This window comes from Platichthys flesus, chromosome 12, assembly GCF_949316205.1.
Source record: "Platichthys flesus chromosome 12, fPlaFle2.1, whole genome shotgun sequence".
Classification (NCBI taxonomy): domain Eukaryota; kingdom Metazoa; phylum Chordata; class Actinopteri; order Pleuronectiformes; family Pleuronectidae; genus Platichthys; species Platichthys flesus.
The window spans coordinates 14,655,531-14,676,527 of NC_084956.1; the positions used below are offsets into that span (position 1 = coordinate 14,655,531).

At 39.6% G+C, this 20,997-nt stretch overlaps 2 protein-coding genes across 3 annotated transcripts; one reads left to right on the top strand and one right to left on the bottom strand.

Moving 5' to 3' along the window:
• Positions 1 to 1,307: 1,307 nt before the first annotated feature.
• LOC133966009 (CSC1-like protein 2) lies at positions 1,308 to 18,901 on the bottom strand. Of its 2 annotated transcripts, XM_062400682.1 has the most exons (24): positions 18,549 to 18,901; positions 14,011 to 14,229; positions 13,680 to 13,759; positions 12,229 to 12,270; positions 11,037 to 11,127; positions 10,892 to 10,929; positions 10,626 to 10,768; positions 10,376 to 10,427; positions 10,153 to 10,261; positions 9,996 to 10,066; positions 9,329 to 9,409; positions 9,114 to 9,237; positions 7,933 to 8,066; positions 7,695 to 7,832; positions 6,858 to 7,011; positions 6,611 to 6,717; positions 6,414 to 6,500; positions 6,235 to 6,300; positions 5,438 to 5,600; positions 4,413 to 4,518; positions 4,085 to 4,252; positions 3,863 to 3,978; positions 3,678 to 3,749; positions 1,308 to 3,138 (listed from the first exon to the last, which is right to left on the bottom strand). In XM_062400682.1, exons 2-24 carry the CDS (start codon positions 14,203 to 14,205, stop codon positions 2,962 to 2,964), a joined length of 2,514 nt encoding a protein of 837 aa, XP_062256666.1. In that variant the 5' UTR covers positions 14,206 to 14,229; positions 18,549 to 18,901; the 3' UTR covers positions 1,308 to 2,961. The 2 variants fall into 2 exon arrangements, with proteins under 2 accessions (XP_062256666.1, XP_062256667.1); XM_062400683.1 differs by lacking the exon at positions 12,229 to 12,270.
• A 222-nt stretch (positions 18,902 to 19,123) lies between these two features.
• On the top strand, positions 19,124 to 20,825 carry mrpl14 (mitochondrial ribosomal protein L14). The gene is made up of 3 exons (XM_062400693.1): positions 19,124 to 19,269; positions 19,498 to 19,597; positions 20,317 to 20,825. Exons 2-3 carry the CDS (start codon positions 19,518 to 19,520, stop codon positions 20,681 to 20,683), a joined length of 447 nt encoding a protein of 148 aa, XP_062256677.1. The 5' UTR covers positions 19,124 to 19,269; positions 19,498 to 19,517; the 3' UTR covers positions 20,684 to 20,825.
• The last annotated feature ends 172 nt before the right edge of the window (positions 20,826 to 20,997 follow it).

The following is a 20,997-nucleotide window of genomic DNA, read 5'->3' on the forward strand; positions in this document are numbered from 1 at the left end:
CCTACGAATCAATTGAAGCGATGCGACATTATTATGCTTCTATATCAACGATAGACTGTAGCTGTCGCTATGGCTACGGCAATGTGTTATTGTGACAACACCGGAAGTACAAGTACAATTGTCATTTGATTTGTTATTTATTATGTTTATTTTATTACGTTAAATAAGTTAATGATGGAAAGTAAATTGAGTCTAGTTCATGGTTCTGCTGTCAATCTAAATGATTAATGGTCAAAGTCAAACGCCACCGGAAATAGTCAGTGAAGTCTGAGGCTGGAAGTGACGCACTTTGCTGACCCAAGTACGTCGAGAGAGAAAGAGACAGAAAGAGTTGAGATAGGACTATCTACTACTGGCTAAGCAGGCGAATCGGTACTTATTCATAATATTGTCTGTAAGTATTGTGTATTGAATTAGAAACGTCCGTGAAAATAATGTATGTGAAATGTGTTTTATGTTGTTGCAGTTTTCACGGTGTTCCATATCTTCAAAGAATAAAGTGATTGTGGACATCAGTACGAGGCGTATAGCGTTTTTAACCAGGGTAGATACATAGACTGTACATAAAGATGGACGACATGGAGGGCTCCCCAAAAGTGAAGGCAAAGAGTCTCGATCCCCACCTGGTGAGAGGCTGTAGTGTACCTCATCTCCTCCGTGTTAGAAGATGGGACATGGACCAAACTTATAAATCAAAGTACACTTCAGATTAACATTTTTTAAATGATATTCGTTTGGTGTCGGACAAGTTGGGTGGGGGATTTTTTTATAGTGAACATGTCTGGAAGTCTGGCCCAAGCTGCTTTCCGCGAGCCACATGGCTCAAAAGGACTACACTATTGTGAGGTAATGCTAAAGTATTGTACAAAAAAAAGTAGCGCGAGTTTTTATAGTGAACATGTCTGGAAGTCTGGCCCAAGCTGCTTTCCGCGAGCCACATGGCTCAAAAGGACTACACTATTGTGAGGTAATGCTAAAGTATTGTACAAAAAAAAGTAGCGCGAGAGGACACAAAACATATTGCGTGAGAATGCAAAATTATTCGCCCAATAAATTCTTTGTGTGATTCTTTGGGGGATGCGTATACTAACATAAGTTCAAGGTCAGCAAACTAAGTTATGTCTGTCAAACAGCAGCATTTATCAAAGATTGCAATCATTAGCTGAGCTAAGTCTGTAACAGCAAAAACATCATAGTATTGAACTGAATTGACATGCTTTGCTCTATAATGTGACTTTTCATGATAGTGGACAAAGGAAACATTACATGTTGTCATTGTTAAACAGAAATTCTTGATTGTCCACAAACTTGATTAAATACAGATTTATTGTTCAAAGAGCTGAGTGGGAAAGTAAATATGTACAGAATAGAAATCTGTTGTACTTAACGGCCCTTTGGAAAGAACGACAAATGGTAACATTTGTCATCTCTCTATCCAGAATGTAAATCTAAAAAAAAGACAAAGCACACAGAAACAGTCTAGTTTTGCAGTTTGAAGGTGCAGCAACATTTTACCGTTACATTATTGAAACAAGGTGAGAACTTCTATTAGACTGTTGTTAACAAAAAACATGTATGCATTTCCAGTGGGTACCACCATCTAAACCAATCTTATGAAAAAAATAAAACAATCCATGAAAAAGATAACAGTGGCTACAACAGATAAAGAGAACTAGTCACAATGACCCCGTTCAGACCTGGTAACAGCATATGTCCTCAGTGATCCAATCACAAGTGATCAGCACCAATTAGAGAACTAAACACACCCTAACAAAGACTAAAAACAACATAATGTCTTTGTGATCACAAATAACATCTATGTTTATTTGCATATAGAGTGGAGAAGCGAAATCAGATCTCAAGTGGTCACACAAGACGCATTCAGGGTTCAATGCCAGATGTGAAGAAGTTAGAGCTGTCCACTTGGGAGTGGATGGTTATACCAGGTCTTAACGAGGACAAAGGGTTTTATCTAAAACTGTCCCCAAAAAAACACAAATGGCCTCTCTCTCTCTCCATCCTCTGAGCAACACAAAAAGGATCAGCAGGATCTTGACCTTCAGTCCTCCTGCAGCAGCCATGCAAGGATTGTCCCCTACAGGGGGCAGCATCAGTAGCAGCAGTCCGACAGCAGTACAGAAAGAGGCTCAGGGATGGGCAGGTCAAAAAGACAATTACCAGTGTAGTGATTTGAATTCTGTTCTTCCTCAGTGTAGGGATGTATCAATCTTGATAGCATTTAAAATCCCATTCATACAAATAAAATAGGTAGTTTAACAAATGCAAAGTTTTAGAGTTGTACAGGGTCAAAGCAGCTGTTAGTATTGATGTTGAAAGCTTAGAATTGGACATAGTAATGGAAGAACATGTTTTGAGACCATGACATTCTGCACAGACCAAGCTTTATGCTGGTGTGAAAATTTCTCTTACGCTCCTCTCTCATGAGCTGCTTCTTCTGGGGAAGCACCTGGTACAGTCATTTAGAGATACTCACAAAGGACTATGGAAAGTCCCTCCAGGCATGCTGTACTACGGTACCTTGGTGAAACTCCCTCGTATAGGACAGGTCCTCTCTTTGAAGTGCAATATTGTTAAGGAAATACAGACAGAATATCACACCCTATACCGGACAAGGCAAAACATTCTTCATCTGTGCATTGGTTTATTTCTTTCATGGGTCTATGTGCACGGTTTCAGGGCGGGCCTCAGCTAAATCGGCCATGCGCTGTCAGTGTACATTCCCACAGAAGATGACGTTTGATGAGACCCAGTGGAGGACATATCCTTGAGCAGCAATCCATGTAATGCTCAGTAGACAGTGTGCTTACGTTAGTGTAAAGTCCCTCGATGGAGGTTGAGATGCTTTGGAGAACTGTTGGTCCAGTTCCTAGTTTAGTTCATAAGATCAGTGCACTCCTCAAGTTAACTCAGGCGGTCTTTTTATTTCTGTTCTAGGCAGCGTCAGTGCCTCACTTCATTATCGATGAGGCTGTCCTCACCAGACTGGAAGTCCTCATTCAAGCCATTTTCCACATTGATTATTTCCTCGTCCTGCGAGGATCCCTGGCCGTCGTCACCACTTCCTGAACCAGCCTCTTCTGAATTTGGGTCTTGAAGTACCTGAGCAATGTACATTTGCTGTGGGGGAGAAAATGAAAACAAATAAAAATGTTGAGGTCCGAATGCTAGATCATAACTCAGAATAAGTTATCTTTGGCAGCAAAGGGTTCTTTACATGGGTTTAAACACATCCTGCACTTTTTTCTATTATACTGATAAATCATTCAAAATAATAAGAAACTGTACCCATAAATATGTGAAGATTAAAATAACTTAAAAAAAAAATATGAATTTCATTTCATATCCACAATAATAACAAAACTAGTTTGATTATGGTGAGAAGCAGCAGCTGACTGGCTAACTGGCCAAAAGTGTGTTTTTCCTTCGTTATCCGTTGTTTTCCCCAGATGTTATAGCAGAGTCGAGCTATGACAGAGGCAAAGCGGATATGACAAAAGGGGAATAAAATTAAACAACTTGTTGCATTGAATACATTTGGGGATTTCTCTGTGTTTGAACATTTAGGGAAACATTTTGGATTATGTAAATACACAGTTTTGGAGGTTTGAAGGGATGGCCTCTAAAATCTTTAGCATTATGTCTGACTGAGTACATACCGCTGCCTTGTTTGCAGCAGAGGTGCACGGTGGACGCCCATTCTCCACTCCATCAATGTCCTCGGTGTCAATCTGGTATAAAAAACACATTTAACATCAGCAGCTGAATATCAAGCTTGTATCAAATACTTGGATGAACAATTCAGAAAACATCTTTATGAAAAAGGTGCAATTATTTTAGTTACCTTGTAGTTATGAGCACTGAGATATTTAAAATGTCCAAAGCAGACATGAGAGAGGCAGACGATGATTGTGATGATCAAAACTATGAATGTGAACATGGATGTTGCAGCTGAGAATCCTGCGGGAATAACAGTAGAGGGAAACTAGTTTAACATGGTTAACAGTAAACCAATCTGTGCATGTGTTGTGACACGAGTGGCCAGTAGATGGAGTCCTCCTCTTACCCGAGCGGACAGTGGAGAAGAAGAGAAGCCAAAAGAGACAGAGAATAGGAGCAGCCACCACCTGGTTGACAGCTCCAGAATGGATCTTCTTGTCCAGTTTGGATGGCAGATAGGCGTAGTACATGTTGTATCTGTCTGCTAAGTGTTTTAGCAGCATGTACATCAGTCCTGCACAGGGAGACAAGACAAGACATTCAGCAGAGGTAATCCAATTAGGCCTGCTGATAAGCTTGAGCACAGAGCCACTGTGCACCGCCAGTTCTCTGTAAGTTTCCTCTGCACTCATTTCATGAGCGCACTATCAGGGATAATAAATGGTAGCACTCACCAAAAGGGACAATGATTGGGCAGGTGATGCTGTAGGCCATAACCACAGTGAAGATACACATCATCCAGGCATAAGCTGCCCCAAACTGGAACTCATAGGCTTGGTGCTGCCGAGACACAATGACAGGATATTAACTTACTTTCTTGATTCTTGTTGTTCTGGGTTTGTACCCTCATAGTTGAATGCACTTATTGTAAGTCGCTTTGGATAAAAGCGTTAGCTAAATGAAATGTAATGAAAATTCTAAATCAAAAAATCTTAATATCGTTGGCAGTTAATCAACATTATAAACATATTTTTAACCTATAATCATAAAACTGTATTATTATTTATAATAAATGATATGACATTAAATTCCGTGGTTCCGATTTCTAGCCCCTTAAAAGGTTCAGTGTGTAAGATTTAGCTGAAAGGGATCTGTTGGCAGATATTTTCACTCATGTATAATCATCTAAATTGTACAAATTGTTGTTTTCTTTACCCTAGAGTGTGCCCTTTACATTTACATCAGGAGCTGGTCCGCTCTCTGGAGGCAGACATGTTTTTCAGATTAGCCCAAACTGGACAAATTTATCACCTTTTGAGTTTTTAGAACAGAAGGCTACCACAGGTTCTCCATCATGATTGGATGAGAAAGGTGAGGTGAGGGATATTCAGCTGCAATACGCAACTTCACCACTAGATTCTAAACACTGAGCCTTTAATATGGCTTGTTTGTGCACTGGACAATGACACATTCACTTCCCCGTTCAGTTTAAAAGTAAATGTTTTTATATTGAGCTAAAAAGTCTTAAACTTAAGCCATTTTTCCGTCACGACCTGGTGAGATCCCATGCTGTGCTCACAAATCGCCTTGTCCTGGATTTCTACGGTATTTATACAAGATGGTCCGGTGGTTAAGTTTGCAGAAACTGTGGAGCGTCTCACTCTGACGAGGATGGTGGTGTCCAGTGCATGTCTAAAAGCAGCTTATTTCACATGGACCATTAACTGGTTTAAGCCTGGTAACCAGGGAAGGAACAAACCCTTTTGACGTTCCGTCGCTCAGCTGCAGAGCGGGCCAGGCAGAGCCGGATCATGTACATGAGCAGACCCGGGATCCTCAGCAGGTCCATAGCGTTTCCAATGAAGGCGGACGCGATGACATAGTTCACAAAAAAGGCTCCATTGTCAGGAAGGAAAACACACCTACAGAGTAAAGAAATGGGTAAGTATCATTTAAGAGAAAAAAAGCCTCATGCTTAAGTTTAAAAATACATTAGTGCGTAACAGAATTTAAATTCAAGTTAATTATATAAACTAAGTGAGACTTGATCTTATTTCTAAATGACTGAATTAAATATCTACTTAGTAGAGTACATACCTCCACCAAGGCCCAACAATTCCCTTAAATTCAATTAAGCTGCACCAAATATCCTACACTCATAGATATCAGGTTCCTAAATGTGTCTCGTCAACATTTATGAATCATTCAATGGAATACCAAATCTCACAATGTTATAGAAAGAAGAAAAAAATTCCAGGATCTTCCCCTTTATGCAAATCTCTAATGCTATATAGGTTATTCCCTGACCATATCCTTCAATCACGTTTCATAAAAATCCTTTTAGTCGCTTTTATCTAATCAAACAGACATACATACAAAGCAACAAACAAGTGGAAAGGGGTAAAAACATGACTTCCTTGAAGGAATTAATAATGATTTTTCTACAATATATTAGTTTCCACTAGTTATAGTGAATAAATAAACTGTTAAAAAGATTTCATCCTGTTCTGCTTTTGTATGTTTAAATTCAAACAGCCATAAAATTATTCCACTTACTCAAATCTCACTGCAGCATCTGCCAAGAAGCTTTTGTCAAAAAGCCAGCGGAAGAAAACATCCAAACTGAAAGATACGAAGAAAGAAAGGAATTATAACTATTTATGCTGACAAGGTTATTCATGTGCAAATTAAACATTCAATTGCACTGAAGGAAATGTATTAAAAACATGCTATACCTGCTGAGTCCTAGGGAGGGCAGCAACAGGACCATGAAGATCAAGAAAGAGTAGCATTTATGCATTGTTGTCCTGTTCTCTCCTGAGCTACAAGGCCAAATGAAACATTTAGAGATCAAGAACACACACAACCAGCTTAAAGGTCAAATGGAAACAATTACAAAATAAGTATTGACTGCAGAAAATGTGACTCATACCGGGTCCAATGTGCTTCAAAGAAGGCAGAGTAGTAGACAATAGTAGGAAGTAAGGCAGAGAAGGACCACAGGAGGAGGGTGGGGAAGAACTGGGTGACGATTGGATTCTGGAGGACAGATCAGAAAGAAACAGGCATGTTATGTGAAGACACAGAGGGCTTAATTCCTTTGCATCTGTAACAGCATGCAGACAGGTGATGGCAATTTTTCAGTAGAGTGATGACAAAGATGGTTAAACTGAGCTCACATTTAGGTACTCCACTGGTTTGGTCACATTGAACTTGTCCATCGTGGAGATGATGATGGCCGGGGTGGTGAGGAAGAACAAGAGGAGGAAGAGGACACAGTTGATGATGAAGAAGCGGATCCACCAGGGGAATCCTCCCACTGACAGATGCTCCCTGTGGGATAAAGGTTATGTGGAGGTTAGATCGACGCTGGGTGGTGACCTGCCTTTATGGACACAGCTGTCCTGTAAACTGATACTGCAGCTCAAAAGACACTTTTTTATCTGGTGAGCGGAAATCTTTTCAAAGTAAAATGAAGTTCAATTATAGTGAGAGCATAGTACAGAATTTAGGAATGAACTTTTCATTATTATCATTTGATTAGGGAGCTTCGAAAAACTAAACTACAGCATCAAACAAAGTTATCAAAAGTCTTCCAGATACAGTAATCATTTAAAATAAATGACACTGTCGATCAGGACAACTGATGCATTCACAACACGGACAACTCATTTTCCAGTTCAGGGTTCTGGGTACTGAGTCCAGCCTCACCAAACTTTGAATAAACTTTGTCCGGTCTTTTTTCGCCGTGGCTCAATTATACTTCACTTTACAATTTCAGAAAAAAAAAAACTGCAATCAGCATTCCCACAGACATACGGCCCATTTGAAAACTGGCAGGTTTAGAACGGGCACTGCACTAGAAATTAGTAATTATAACATGAATGAAATAACATCACTGTGTATCAGGGGCATTATGAAAATTTTCAGCACATTTTAACAATACCGTGATAATGGTCACTATAATTATGATATATGGATAAATGAAAGAATATGAGACTTGAAAGTGTTCTTACCAGTAGACATTCTGTGGATCTGGGGCATAGCCGACAGTCCAGTTGTGTGTGTGTAGCTTGCCACTGAACAGAGAGGTCTTGGGCTCCTGACGACAGTGACAGCCCTGACACTTGCAAGCATTAAAGTCCTTCGAAATACTGAAAACATAGATGTGGAGGAGGGACAAGAGCAATGTAATTCAAAAACAATATCCATAGGTACACATTCCATTATTTCAACATGCTCAAATGTACTTACATGGCAGTTATGGACTCATTCTGAAAAGTGACGAAGGCCATTCCTAAAGGTTTCCTGTTGACCTTCTCTCTCTCCTTCCTGTAGTCTTCTTTTAGTTGTCCCTCCAACTTGGTGTAGTAACTCACTGCCTCTTCCTGCCAAGGACACAAGAATACAGTCAAGAGTCTATGATGTTTGTGTTTGTTTTCTTACTTTAATCCTAGTTGCCAATACACAAATGATGAAGCTCAGTTAATACACTGGAAACAAGAAGACAGGCTATTAATATACAATATACAGTAAATGTCAACCTTTAATTTTCAGCTTTATATGTAATAGCTTAAGTTAAGACAATACAATTACAGAATGTAAATAATAACATACCTTAAGTAGATTAACATCTGTAATACTTGAAGGCCTCTGGAATAACTTGATAACTTTATAGAAATTAGTTAATTTGGTGATAATTTATATGATATAAGTATTTGCGGGTCAACAATAAAAGGCTAGTTAAACAGAGGGCAGAACACAAGTTCAATAATGTGAAATTGCAGCAGTAATTACATTTTTCAATCAGTCATGTTGTACAACAAGCTTACTGAACTTATGGTTCATAATATCATAACCATCAGAAGTCAATGCAAATGTGGAGTGCATCAAAATGTCTCCATTTAACAAATGTATAAAAAGGTCAAACACACTATGAAAGAAGTAATATATAGTTGTGTATGGATATGATTTACTCTGCCCCCTTGCCCCCTCTAGTTGTATATTCCTCATATTATTTCATAATTTGCTCCAATTTGTTTAGTTTAAAATGTTTTATTAATTCTTATTATCTATTTTTTGTCACATCTTGGGGGTGACTGATCCAACACATAGTGCGATTCTGTGTTGGACAGAACTTTTCTGGCATTGAAAATGATGACAAAAGAAATTCTTTGTTGATGCTCAATTGAATCAGAAAATAAAACCAAATCATCATGTATTATAATATCATTTTTCACTCAGCGTGATGGCATGACTATGGTAGAGGGATTGCATAGGATGACTTTGATTATTGAGGGGTTAAAATACCAGATGACGTGACATAGCATTTTCACAAATCTAAAATTAAATAAATGTTTTTATCTTTCAATGAAATGAAAACGAGTTTAAGGAGTGTGTTATTTTGAGATAAACCTGCAACATGTTAGTCTGACCTGCTCACAGCCTTTGATGATGCAACAGCAAAGGTGGCCACAGGGCTTTGGGTTGACCATGGTGATTATGTTCTCTTTTTCCATTAGGTCGATGAAGAACTTCTTGTTGCGCTCTGCCTTCTTTCTGTATACACAAAATTTTAATATGTGAGCAAATAAGAAATTATTTAAAAAAAGATATAAAACTCGCACACTCCCAGTTAAAAATGTTTTACCGATCAGAGTTGAGATTCATCAGTCTGGCCACATTGTAACAGATTCGAGCTTCCAATACGACACAATTTTCATATGCTTGCCTATGAAAGACATACAGAAGGAGAGAAAGTGAGAGAGTGGACACATTTACAGAATCACAAATGTACACAGTAAGCATTAATTACGCATTCCTAATAACAAGATCTGTGTCTTTACATCTCTCATGTGAAACCAAATTATAACATCGCCACAAATTGTAACAGGCTATCACTACAAGGTTTTAGGAAGGGTGGGGGGGTGTTTGATGGTGTATTTGTATGTACTAAAACGTGTAGGAGCAAATATAACATTTTTGTTAATACAATTTGGCTGAGTAGGAGTTGAGCAAACACCCCCTCCTGTCTTGACACATGACTTGCATAATCCTGCTCATCTGGCTTCTATTATGGACAATTACACATATAGGCCAGTCATTGTCTGATCCTGGCCATAAGGGTGAGGACAAAACAACTGTTCCTAACAGGGAAAGGCACGGCTCTAATACATCCTATTACAGTTACTGCACAGCTTTAACCCATGATGATGGACCACTTTGACAAATGGACAGATTTATAGTGGACAGATTTATAGTGGTATAATATCCGTGGAAGCAAGACAGCAGCGAGAGAGGTCTTGAGGTGAGCTTACTCAAAGTGCTGCTTTATCTCACTCTCCTCTGCATATTTGGAGATTCCATTGACAAATAAGGTGCGTTTCACCTGCACGGAAACAAAGGAAAGTAATTAGCAACAACATTCAGACGTATGTGGGAAAAGAGAGGATTTTCTGAAAGTATGCCACTGACCAGGTCATCCTCCTTGTAGTGCATCTTGGAGGTGTGCCGTCTCATGCTGTACACTGTCAGTAACAGGTAGAGGAATGCAAAGGTGGTATGCAGCCACAGTAGTGTATTACTTTGGAAATAAAGGGTAAAAGGGATTTAGTGACATGGTTAAAAACAACAGGGCAACATAATGCTGTAAAGCTGAGTATAGGCTAAATTAAGTGAGGGTATAAGTACTACTCACTTGGCATCCAAATTTGCTATAGTGGTTCGCCCAAAACTATAGGCGTTGTTTTCTGTAAAACAATATTACAAATATTATTCACAATATGGTATTACACTGCATTTAATACAGCAAAGAATTTGGGACAAGATTTAAACTGGTAGAGTAACTTCCGAATGACTTCACAAAAAAAATGAAGTTTTAAATAGAAGTCAATGCAAACTTGTCAAACAAGATTAATAGAAAATCTAAACTATATCAATAAACTCACCAAGTAGATTTCCAGAGAAATTAACGGGCAAGATGATGCCCACAGAGAGCACGCCCACTACGACCAGTAGGCCAATAATGTGGCGCTGAAAGGACAAATAATACACAGCATCCTCCCCACACTTTTCCCGTATCTCCTCATCCCTACAGAGAGAACACACAAATATAATCAGCAACCTAAGTTCCATTCAAAGCAGACAATCCATTTTAAATCAATGATACTCGAATTTCTCTTATTTCCAATTTTCTGTTGGTAGGTAGACTCACTTGATGCGGAAGATAGCAGTTAGCCAGGAGCAGAAACCCTAAGAGAGACGACAGCAGTGAACTAAAGGTGTTGTAACAGCTTTCATGTAACATATAGTGTTTATATGATTGAATACATTTATTCTATAAGAAATGGCATATTTACAAGGTCTTTCTGATCAATGTCCACAGAGCTGGAAACTGACGTGAGGCGTTCATAGCGTTCAGATGTCTCTGATGTCATCGCAGAGGCCATACTGTATACAGACAACACAACACAGTGTTTGTCTGATGTTACACAACTAACCAACATCAGAATGAACTACGAGGGATATTAGTTGTTCACAACTTTGGGAGAGTGGGATTACCATCAGTATGGAAAAGTTGAGAGAACAGTAAAACACCCAAACACACGCCCTGAAATGGACTGAGGAGAGTCATCCAGTGGGATCCACACAGGATTTTGGTTGGTAAACCAGTTAACTACAGGGAGATTCTCTACAGCCACATTTCATGCATTATTAAGTGCTTACTAGAGGTTGAATTCACCATTACCACCAGAGGAAAGGTTGTAATTAAAAAGACATAGCTCTACACAAAAGAGTATTCACCAAGAAAACAACACAGTGATTATCAAGAGGCAGATGTATGGAATTTTTCTAGCAGAGCCACAGCTTCTCTTTGACAGATCATATGATGACCCTTATTATTTACTGTATTCCATGTTGATAACACTCCCTAAGGAAGGTCAAGTCAGTTCAATTTATACATAGCTGAAAAATATGAAGATTAGCCAGGCTCTGCTGAATTTCCAGCACTGGTTCAGTGTAGTGAGTACAACATGTAAGGATGACATCACATAGATCTATAAAGAAGAGGGGAGAGAGCCTGTGGCTATAATCCACAGTCAATTCTCCTCTCCTACATTCCTGAACTACACGAGGGTGGATGTACTGTAGGTGCACCATGTTAGGGCCTGTCTATGAACAACCACAGATCAGTGAAGAATTACCTCTCCCTGTAAGCATCTTGTCTGTGCGGCTCATGCAATGCGCTCACACAGAGGAAGTCCATGCTTCATAAAGAGGTCAATACACAGATTAGCAAACAAGATCTGATTAGAATGGCGAGAGAGGACAGGGACACATGACAAGAGAAGAACAAGAATGACAAGGAGAGGGAGAATGATTAGTAGCCGGGCACTGACAAGACACCTGAAGAAGGAAGAAAAAAGCGAAACCATTAAGAGTGACAAACAGATTGAAACCCACAGCAGCCTGGACAGTATGAGGGTTATAAGGTTATCTAGAGAAAGAGGAAAGGACAGAGGAAGTCTACTGTACGGAGAAATAACATACTATTCCCGTTCATCCAGGCGACTGTACCGCTGATCCATTCGTCTAAAATGAAAAGCAACACAAAGCCATTCAGCTCAGTTAAGGGATAATGGCCCTTTTGGCCAGTACGGATATACATATTACACCAGTGGAATATCAATAAAGGTTCATCCTTGTATACACAGATATAAAGAAATGGCCTGCAATTTGACAATATGCCTTTTACTCTTTAATGAAGCCTGAACAATAAACTTATATTTGTTTAATTTATATCCCATCTTTCTGATGCTTGCCCACATTTTCACTTAAGGCATCTTTTACTTTACAGGCTTTACTAAAATTGAAGAGCCAGACAATGACCTTAAGTTAGCAGAGCCATGAGACAATAAACTACATTTCCTGTCGGATACAAAAGTGTCTCATGCTGCCACCCCCCTCCCATCCTCCCACCATGCTGCAACCCAATTCTCGGCTCACATGCAGCTGAAAAAATAGTGTATCTGCAACATCACACAAACACAGCAGGGGGATGTAGGTGATGGAGCAATGTGTCATGCACTTTCCAGCATTCACAGTCAAATGGGCCTGTAGTGATATCTGATCTCTCTCCCTTTTCATCAGTCCTTGTGTTTCATCTCATGATACAGTGGTTTAAAAGGAGCAATGGTATCAGCCCATGTTGACGGGTCCAGTGACTCATTAGCCGCTTCCACATCTATTCTCCATTTTTATTATCACTCTTGCGACATGCCATCAAACTCTTATTATCCTCAGGGGAAGGATGTCATTAATTTATAAAGGGGAACTTCTGTCCATGTGGCTTAGATGCAATGACAGTGGGGGTTTTGAAAATTCTTAATATTTAATAATCATGAGTTTCTCCCTCCATTTCAGGCTTGTTCAAACAGCTGTCTGTTAAACATGTAACAAAGCATGAAAATTGCCAGCAACTTTGACATAAAAGGAAAACTGCTTATGGCGACTTCCTGTCTGGTGTCCCATCCATGTGATGTCTGCTTCTGTCAGAAAACAAAGTGAACTATACACCCTTGAACTGTAAGCAAATCACATCAATGTCCAACAGTGGCTGTGTTTAGAACAGGCTCATGACTTGCTGCCTTTTACACTGGCTCTTTAAAAAGTGCTGCCAAACCCATGGCAATGTCTTTTTTCTCCATCAACTGTGTTTAACTAATCTTAACTGGTCACACCAAGATGGATTTCTTTGCACTACTGCAACTTCTTGAGTAAAATTTGGGTCAACTGTATAGTTATACATTTGTTCAAATCGATTATTCTAGCTGCAAAAATTATTTTTGGATCAACCATCAACCACTGCAGTGTATTAAGAACATATTACAATGTGATGTTTACATATAACATGTCAACCATAATGTGTATATATAAATAATATCATTGCTTTCAATGCATGATGCTTAACACCAAGGTGTGGATTTGTGAACTCTGATTACCTTTCAGTGTCGGTCACCAAAGCGAGGCGCCCATAATCCCATGCTACTTTTCTCAAGAAGGAGAACACAAACAGCAGCACCTAGAAGAACAAAATGAACAGCGGCTGTCAGCACCTCTAGTTCCTTTATTTACATTACAAAAACATACTGAACAAAATCTACATCGATACAAAAGTTGTTTTTATTTACATTTAAGTCATTGCTCAGATGTTGATATGAAACCCGTATGACACACATGAGGCAAACTAACAAAAAGGCCAGGCTCTATTGGAAAGCTACGCTCATCGTCTGTTGTAACTGGGCACTTCACTTAATGGACAAAGGTACTCACCAAGAAGCACATAAAATCAAGTGCGAGGACAGTTGGTACCCCTCCAAAAGGCAAGCCCACGAGTACTGTGCTGGAAATTCGGGCTGAGTAACAGTAGTCCCTGGTGGAATTGGGCTGTGGCGTGGGGCAGCTCTCCGACTTGGAGCATCCTTGAACCCCCCAGATGGCCATTATCAATATCAACACTTGATGCATCACTCACTGCAGCATGTTGACAACCTGAAAAGAGGCAAAAGTGTTAGATCACCAAGTAAGCTGACTATTACACTCATCTTATGTATGGGTCTATCATGGACCATTCTTCAGCTCATGGACAGAAATGCAGAGAAGAGGTAAACAGCTTGAGATATGAATTTGCCTTCCCTTCCTGCTGAGGCTTCTGTCTCGTCATTAGTCACATGCTTTGCTGCTGCTTCTGACCACATGTCCAACCACTGTAGTTAACTTTACTCTGAATTCAAGGGAAACCAGATAATGCATTAACAGCTTAAACATGTAGCGGGAATGCTGAGTTGCACAAATGGATTAATAAGTCAAGCTGATGTTTCGGTTTCTAACTGCAGTGTCAGACTTTGTATTAATAACTAATATTTTACATATTATTGAAATTTCTCACATTGGGTATCTTCATAATTCAATAAGAAACAAGAAACAGCAGACTTAACAATCTACCTTAAGCGTATTGATGGACAACACTGACAAAACATGAATAGTGTATGAGGGATAATGAGTCATATGAGACATGTATCTTTACCATCCTGGGTAAGGCTAGACAGTCCATTCTCCTGCCCGAGCACACATCAAAAGTTATGTGCAACATTGTGGCAAGTCATCCTGACACCAAGGTCAGCATTCATACATACAGTAAACAAAGATGACAGGCAGGGCACAAGTTGTTTGAAAAAAAACAGCAGTCATCGCATCAAAGCCAGTTGTGACATCCTCAACGGAGGTTCAAATCATGAGAGAAACTAGAATAACAATCAAAAAGAGCATATACTTCCACATAGGCCTAAACGTGTTATAAAGATGTTATAAGATGTTGAGACAAAACAACCTCTGAAAACTAAAGCACCTTCTTTATCTCATAAAATATTGACGCATTCTGATCAACAAGGGGTTTGGAGAGTGTGTGTAGCTGTTACAGAGAGGGCTGGAGTGTGTTTGCAGTTGCACTGCAATACTCGTGCCCTTTGACCCACTATTAGCAGCAGCATTCACGATGCTGCTCATCTGCCCCAACACTAACTCATTTATCCGCTCCCTGGAATGCTGTGACATCAGTGGAGAGGGACGCAGCCAGCGCTGAACAATAAGCCGATAGAGAACACAGAGTTCAAATGGACCGGTCTCAACCCAAGAAGGACACAACTCACACCCGCCACTTCAGCAACACTGCTGCACGTCCTGGATCCATTGACACAGTTCCAGCTATTTAGGATTCAACACCAATATCTTAAGGGGGAGTTAAGCACACTTCAAGTCAAGAACAACTTAATATTTCTTGTGAGTTATAGATGCTTTTTTAAGGAATAGTGAGGTAAATAACTGTATAGGCAATTTCCTGTATGTGCAAATATACATGGCAATAAAAAGAATTCTGATTCAGATTTCTCTTGAGTGGCATGATAACTTAAAATATGTAGGACATGTATCTATACAATCATTTGTATTTGTTGTGATCTACAGTGGTTGGTTTCAACCACACAACCTGATAATATAATGCAACAGCACTACAATTCAAACTCTTCATCTCTGCATGTTTTTGAGGATAATAACAAAATTGATTTCCTCGCCATTTGTCTCAGTTTAAAGTGCCATGTAACAAAGTTAAGTGTACATTTGTCTTTGTCACCAACACACTAATACTGAGTGCAAAGCAGATTCTTAAACATATTTGGAATCATCAATTTTTTACATCAGGGTTTGCTTGCAGTCTTCTACTCCTTTGTAGTCTTTGATGGCATTTACCCGAGAGCCTGCCATAGCATGCATTTGCTGTGAGGGAGAAACCACCATGCCTGGCTGATAGAAACTCACTAGAGAGCTCGCATTTGCTCTTCAGTTTAAGCAGTCAAAACAATGTGGTTTGTGAGGGATTATCATTACATATGTCCTATTGTTTTAGTTAAGAGAAACAAGACCAAAGCGAAACATCTACCAGGAACAAATAAACTGAAAAAAACTCAGACAACAGTGCATCATTCAGTTTACCTCAGGCAGCTGCATGTTTATTTTATACTGATGCCTTTTTACCGTAAGTGTACCCCCACCTTGAAACTTTAGAGCACTTTGGTTTTCCATTTACAGCACAGATATTAATGACCTTGTGCATTAAAAATGTGTTTTCCATACGTACATGAGTCAAAATATTTATATCTACAAAGTGAAATATTTAAACCGGTGTTGTCTAATACTAATCGAGGGTTCTGAATTAGGTTTGCAGCAGTCAAGCAACACCAACTGTCTGATAACCTTGCTTGCACAACTAAATAAAACCAGAATTTAACAAGGGAGGGACACACTAGAGGAGCCAAGACTAAATTAAATGTATATTGCTCAACACTTTTCTCCAAGGACGTTCACTTCCTGCATAGACTATTTGTAACTCAAAACCAGCACCTGGTGCAGTTTCTATTCACAAGTCATTCACACATCTACAGTACAAGATAAAACGTATAACCTATAAACTTAATAAACTACTACTCGTGTGTGTGTTTTGCTTCACAAGAACTTTTGACTTGGCTCCTGCAATGCTGCTGGCTAGTAACTGTGATTTGACATATTAGCCTTGTTGGTATTAGCATGTAAATCATTGACAGCCTCCCTGTGGCTGAGTGTTGACGATCACAGATTGTGATGATGTCAGAGTTCACTTTCATAATCATGTCACAACATGCATATCAATTTAAGACAACACATAATACGAAGACAAGGAATCCAAAGAAAAATTATAAATGTTGGATCTCAAACATAATTAAATCAATTTATTTATTGTATTACTATTAACAACTTCCAGGGTAGGTTAGGGTACCTAAGGTCCACTTAAATATAATTAAGTAAGTATTGTTTACTGTTGACATAGATTCATTCAAATATAACTTGAATAATAGAGAATAGAGGAGTAATCATACAAAGGTTAAGATGAGACAAATTCCAATTAAGTTGTCTGTATGACAACAAATTATTACATTGAATAGAGGAAAACAGCACATAGCATAGAAACGTATCCATTATTGTGTAAGAAATGGAACAAATTATATTATCTCTATTAAGTAATCTCACGATCGTATTTTAAATGTACCTTGAAAAGGATAACGTGTCTGTTGCATCTCATCTTTTCAGGGGAAGCCTGAACTGATTTGAGTCAAACAGACCACAATCACTTGCAGTTAAATGTTATAATAAGCAATAATAGCATAGCATACACTGTGTGGTTACAGTCCTATGTACATGAGGCTTAGTTTAATGTGGGGAGTTAATCTCTATTATCTGTGTCACTGTTTCACCTTTTCAAATTCTAGATGAACACAGGGTGTCAAACTGATCAGGTAATAAAAGGCTGTCCGTTTACATTCAACTGGTGATGGGCATAAATCATCCTTTTACACAGTAACAGATGTAATTATGGATCAAATAATCAAATAGTTACCCATTGTTTTCAGACTAGTAAACATAAAAAAAACATACATGAAGGAGAGAAGGCAATACCCTCAGGTTTAAGTGAGGAGTCAAGTCTTAATCTGGGATGTAATCGGTATGAGCAAAGGTGTCAGTGTGATCATTCTCAATCTATTTATATCTGATGCAAAAAAAAAAAGTTTATCCCTTTAAAGGCTGCCCGGTGATACCCAAGTCAGTGAATGCAGCAACATAAACCTGTTACACTACAGAGATTCTCCAAACACAGCCTTGCTCAACCACCAGCTCTACATAGATAGCTGAGATATGTGAGGAATTACTGATCCTCCACTGTGTATGTAGAGTAGAGACATGCTGTACGGAGCCTTACAGACAGATGGGCAGACACTGCAGCTGCATTGTCTCACACCGCTCCTAGTATCGTATCCCATCCACAGGGTGTCATATAGTGCGGTGGTCCAAGGAGTTCTCAAAATTATTCATTAAAAATGTATTGTTAATCTCATACGGAACAAAAGAATATGATCAGTTGAACCTAGCCTAACATCCCCGGATGAGAACAGGCGACCTTAATCTTTGGGCTCGAGGGTGGCAAATAATAAATAAGTCATGAATGACACAGCCATCTACTTTAATGTAAAGCTACAGTCCTCACAACCGACAAGCATCTTCGTTTATTCGGTCTCACTTGCTTGATGACCTCACTGGAGCTCAGTTAGCCTGGCGCTAATGCTAACGGGATGTGTTTACTGCTTGTTCTGACAGCTACAGTGAATGAAGTAGCGCACAGTTTGTTTCGCATTTAGCTGCTACGACTGTCGAGAAAAAACAAAACACGTCTGTGGCGAAAACAAACGAAAGCAAGGGCGTTTATGTAAGCGAGTATAACAACTTACCTTGCTATGATACGCAGCAGCAGCAGAAACTGTTACAAATAGCTAATGTGAGCTAGCACTCACTAGTTTCGTTGAAGTTAGCCAAGTTAGCCCCTCGATGTAGCAACACGGGTGGGCAAAGTAACAGGTAGAGGTGGTCTAACGCCCGGCGGCCGAATTCCCGCTTCAGACTAGCATCTGCGAAACACAGTACTGAATCCGAGAGAGTCGGTGAGGCCGTGTAACTGTTCGTGATGACGGACAATCCTCCGCTGTCTCGGCTGCGTCTGTCAGCCGGTTCGACAAGTCTGCGCTACCCAACCAGTCAGTCTGCCAGCCGAGGGTTATCTTCGTGACGTACCTAGCGGGCGACCACATAGAGAGGCGACTCGCCCTTCTGGGCCATGAACGGGATCTTCGTAGAGTCTTCGTTGTGCAGCTTCTATGTTCTTCTACATCTATGCGTTCCCTAAGCGCGTTTAGATGACGCACAAAGACCAACAAACAAGCTAGCGGTAGCCGGCTTTGTGCTTTTTGTTTTGTGCTCATGTTTTCACGAGCAAACTTTGTCATGATTCAAGAATAAACATCAAAATAAAGCGGTTCAAACTGTTTGCAGTGTGAAATATGTATATATATCTAGCTAATGGATATTGCGTCTATCGGCTAGCTCGGCTAAAGCTAGCCGGTCGCATGCCACCGACGTCACACTTTTGACATTGGCATGGAGCGTGATCACAGGGTAAAGCTAACGACACACGATTTTAACTTATCCTTTGCTGCTTTCCTTAAACACATTTTCTAGCATTTGTGTAATTATCATTTGCAGTAAACTCGCTTAACCATAAATCATTCGGCCCCATCGTTAGAACAGAGAAGAATCCGCGTGTTTTAGGATCATTAATGCTAGCGATATCGTCCAACCCTTTAGCTGATTAGAAGCTAACTGTGTTATGTTTTCTCTCTCCAGCTGACACAGTTCTCGTAGTTATGGCTCTCCCCGTACTTTCAAGGTCCCTGACTGGCCTCCTCGTGGGTCCATCGTCCATAATTCACCAGAGGACTTTTAGGTAAGATATCTATCCCTCAGGTGTGGAGCCAAGTGTTTATAATACTTTATATTTCCTATTGTTTTCCATTATGTAAATGTGAAATAATTATGCTTTTAAACTATAGAAACATGCTGTTAAGTTTAGCCAAGAAAAATAATATTCTTCACTAGATGGCCCAACAGCCCCTATAATTAAATCAACCACACGCCGAGATATTGATCCGCTGAATATGTCAGAATTATTTCATCAAGATTCACACTCTTTGACAAACAAAAATGTTGCACTGTTAACAAAAGTGATAAAACAATCCTTGATCTGGTCACTGCTTCGGACCCGCATCAACATTTAATGAGTTCTTCCCTGATACTCACCACATCCTTCCACCAGGGTTCAAGGGACCCTGACCAGTAGATTTTGATTAACCTTATCAAATAACAGATTAACAACACAGATGAAAATAACCTTGACGCATGAATCAAAGGGATGATGTCACCAGGTAACCGTTACTCTTTGTTAGGTGGCCGTTGTGTTTGTTTATTGAAATAGCAAAACTTGAATGTCTCGAAAGTTTGTATCTTCATATCCCAGCGAATTCAACATGGTTAATGGCACAATTTGTTGGTGATGAAATACTGACGTTAACTTGTTCAGTTATTCTGCATTACAGCTGACGGGGGGGGCTCTCACGGAAATTCTGTCATTAGTTGATTTACTATATTAACTATTTTCCTTGCCAGTGTGTCTGCTGTATCAGCAGCCATTCAGAAAATGTCGAGAGTCCGGGTGGTGGACAACAGCCCTCTCGGAAATACGCCGCATCACCGTCCGCCAAGAGTAATCCATGTCTACACCAAGAACGGCGTAGGAAAAGTTGGTGACAGAGTGCTGCTTGCCATCAAGGGACAGAAGAAGAAAGCGCTGATCGTTGGACACAAGATGCCTGGAGATCGCATGAGTCCACGCTTTGATTCGAACAATGTCGTTCTGATTGAGGACAACGGGAACCCTACAGGGACGAGGATTAAAGTTCCCATACCAACACATCTGCGGGAACTGGAGGGGGACTACTCTAAAGTGTTGGCAATTGCTAGTGCATTTGTTTGATAACTGTATCAGCTAGCTGTTGTTTTTGAAATCCATATATAATCTGTATAATTTCCGATCTGCTGGGGAATAAAAGACTATTCATAATTGTATATTTTCCCTTCAGTAAAGTTTAAAAGAAGTGAACACTAAGTCAAACAAATTGAGTCTATATGGTATTCCTTTGGTTACTTAATGCATGAAGGAGATTCAAGTCCTTGTCAACATGTTTGACTTTTTCTGAAGCCTCCCTATGCTTACTGTAAATATAACCTATAACGTGAATGCATAGGAGTTTTTAGGAGCAGCCAAATGTGTGGCAAGATTATGTTGTA

Excerpts from the sequence above, each read along its gene's own strand:
- LOC133966009 (XM_062400682.1), bottom strand. The coding sequence starts at position 14,205 with ATGCATCAAGTGTTGATATTGATAATGGCCATCTGGGGGGTTCAAGGA. Across the intron at positions 10,067-10,152 it reads ACTACAAGGAGGATGACCTG|GTGAAACGCACCTTATTTGT; the intron begins GTCAGTGGCATA and ends GTTTCCGTGCAG. Across the intron at positions 7,012-7,694 it reads GATCCACAGAATGTCTACTG|GGAGCATCTGTCAGTGGGAG; the intron begins GTAAGAACACTT and ends TTTATCCCACAG.
- mrpl14 (XM_062400693.1), top strand. The coding sequence starts at position 19,518 with ATGGCTCTCCCCGTACTTTCAAGGTCCCTGACTGGCCTCCTCGTGGGT. Across the intron at positions 19,598-20,316 it reads ATTCACCAGAGGACTTTTAG|TGTGTCTGCTGTATCAGCAG; the intron begins GTAAGATATCTA and ends TTTCCTTGCCAG.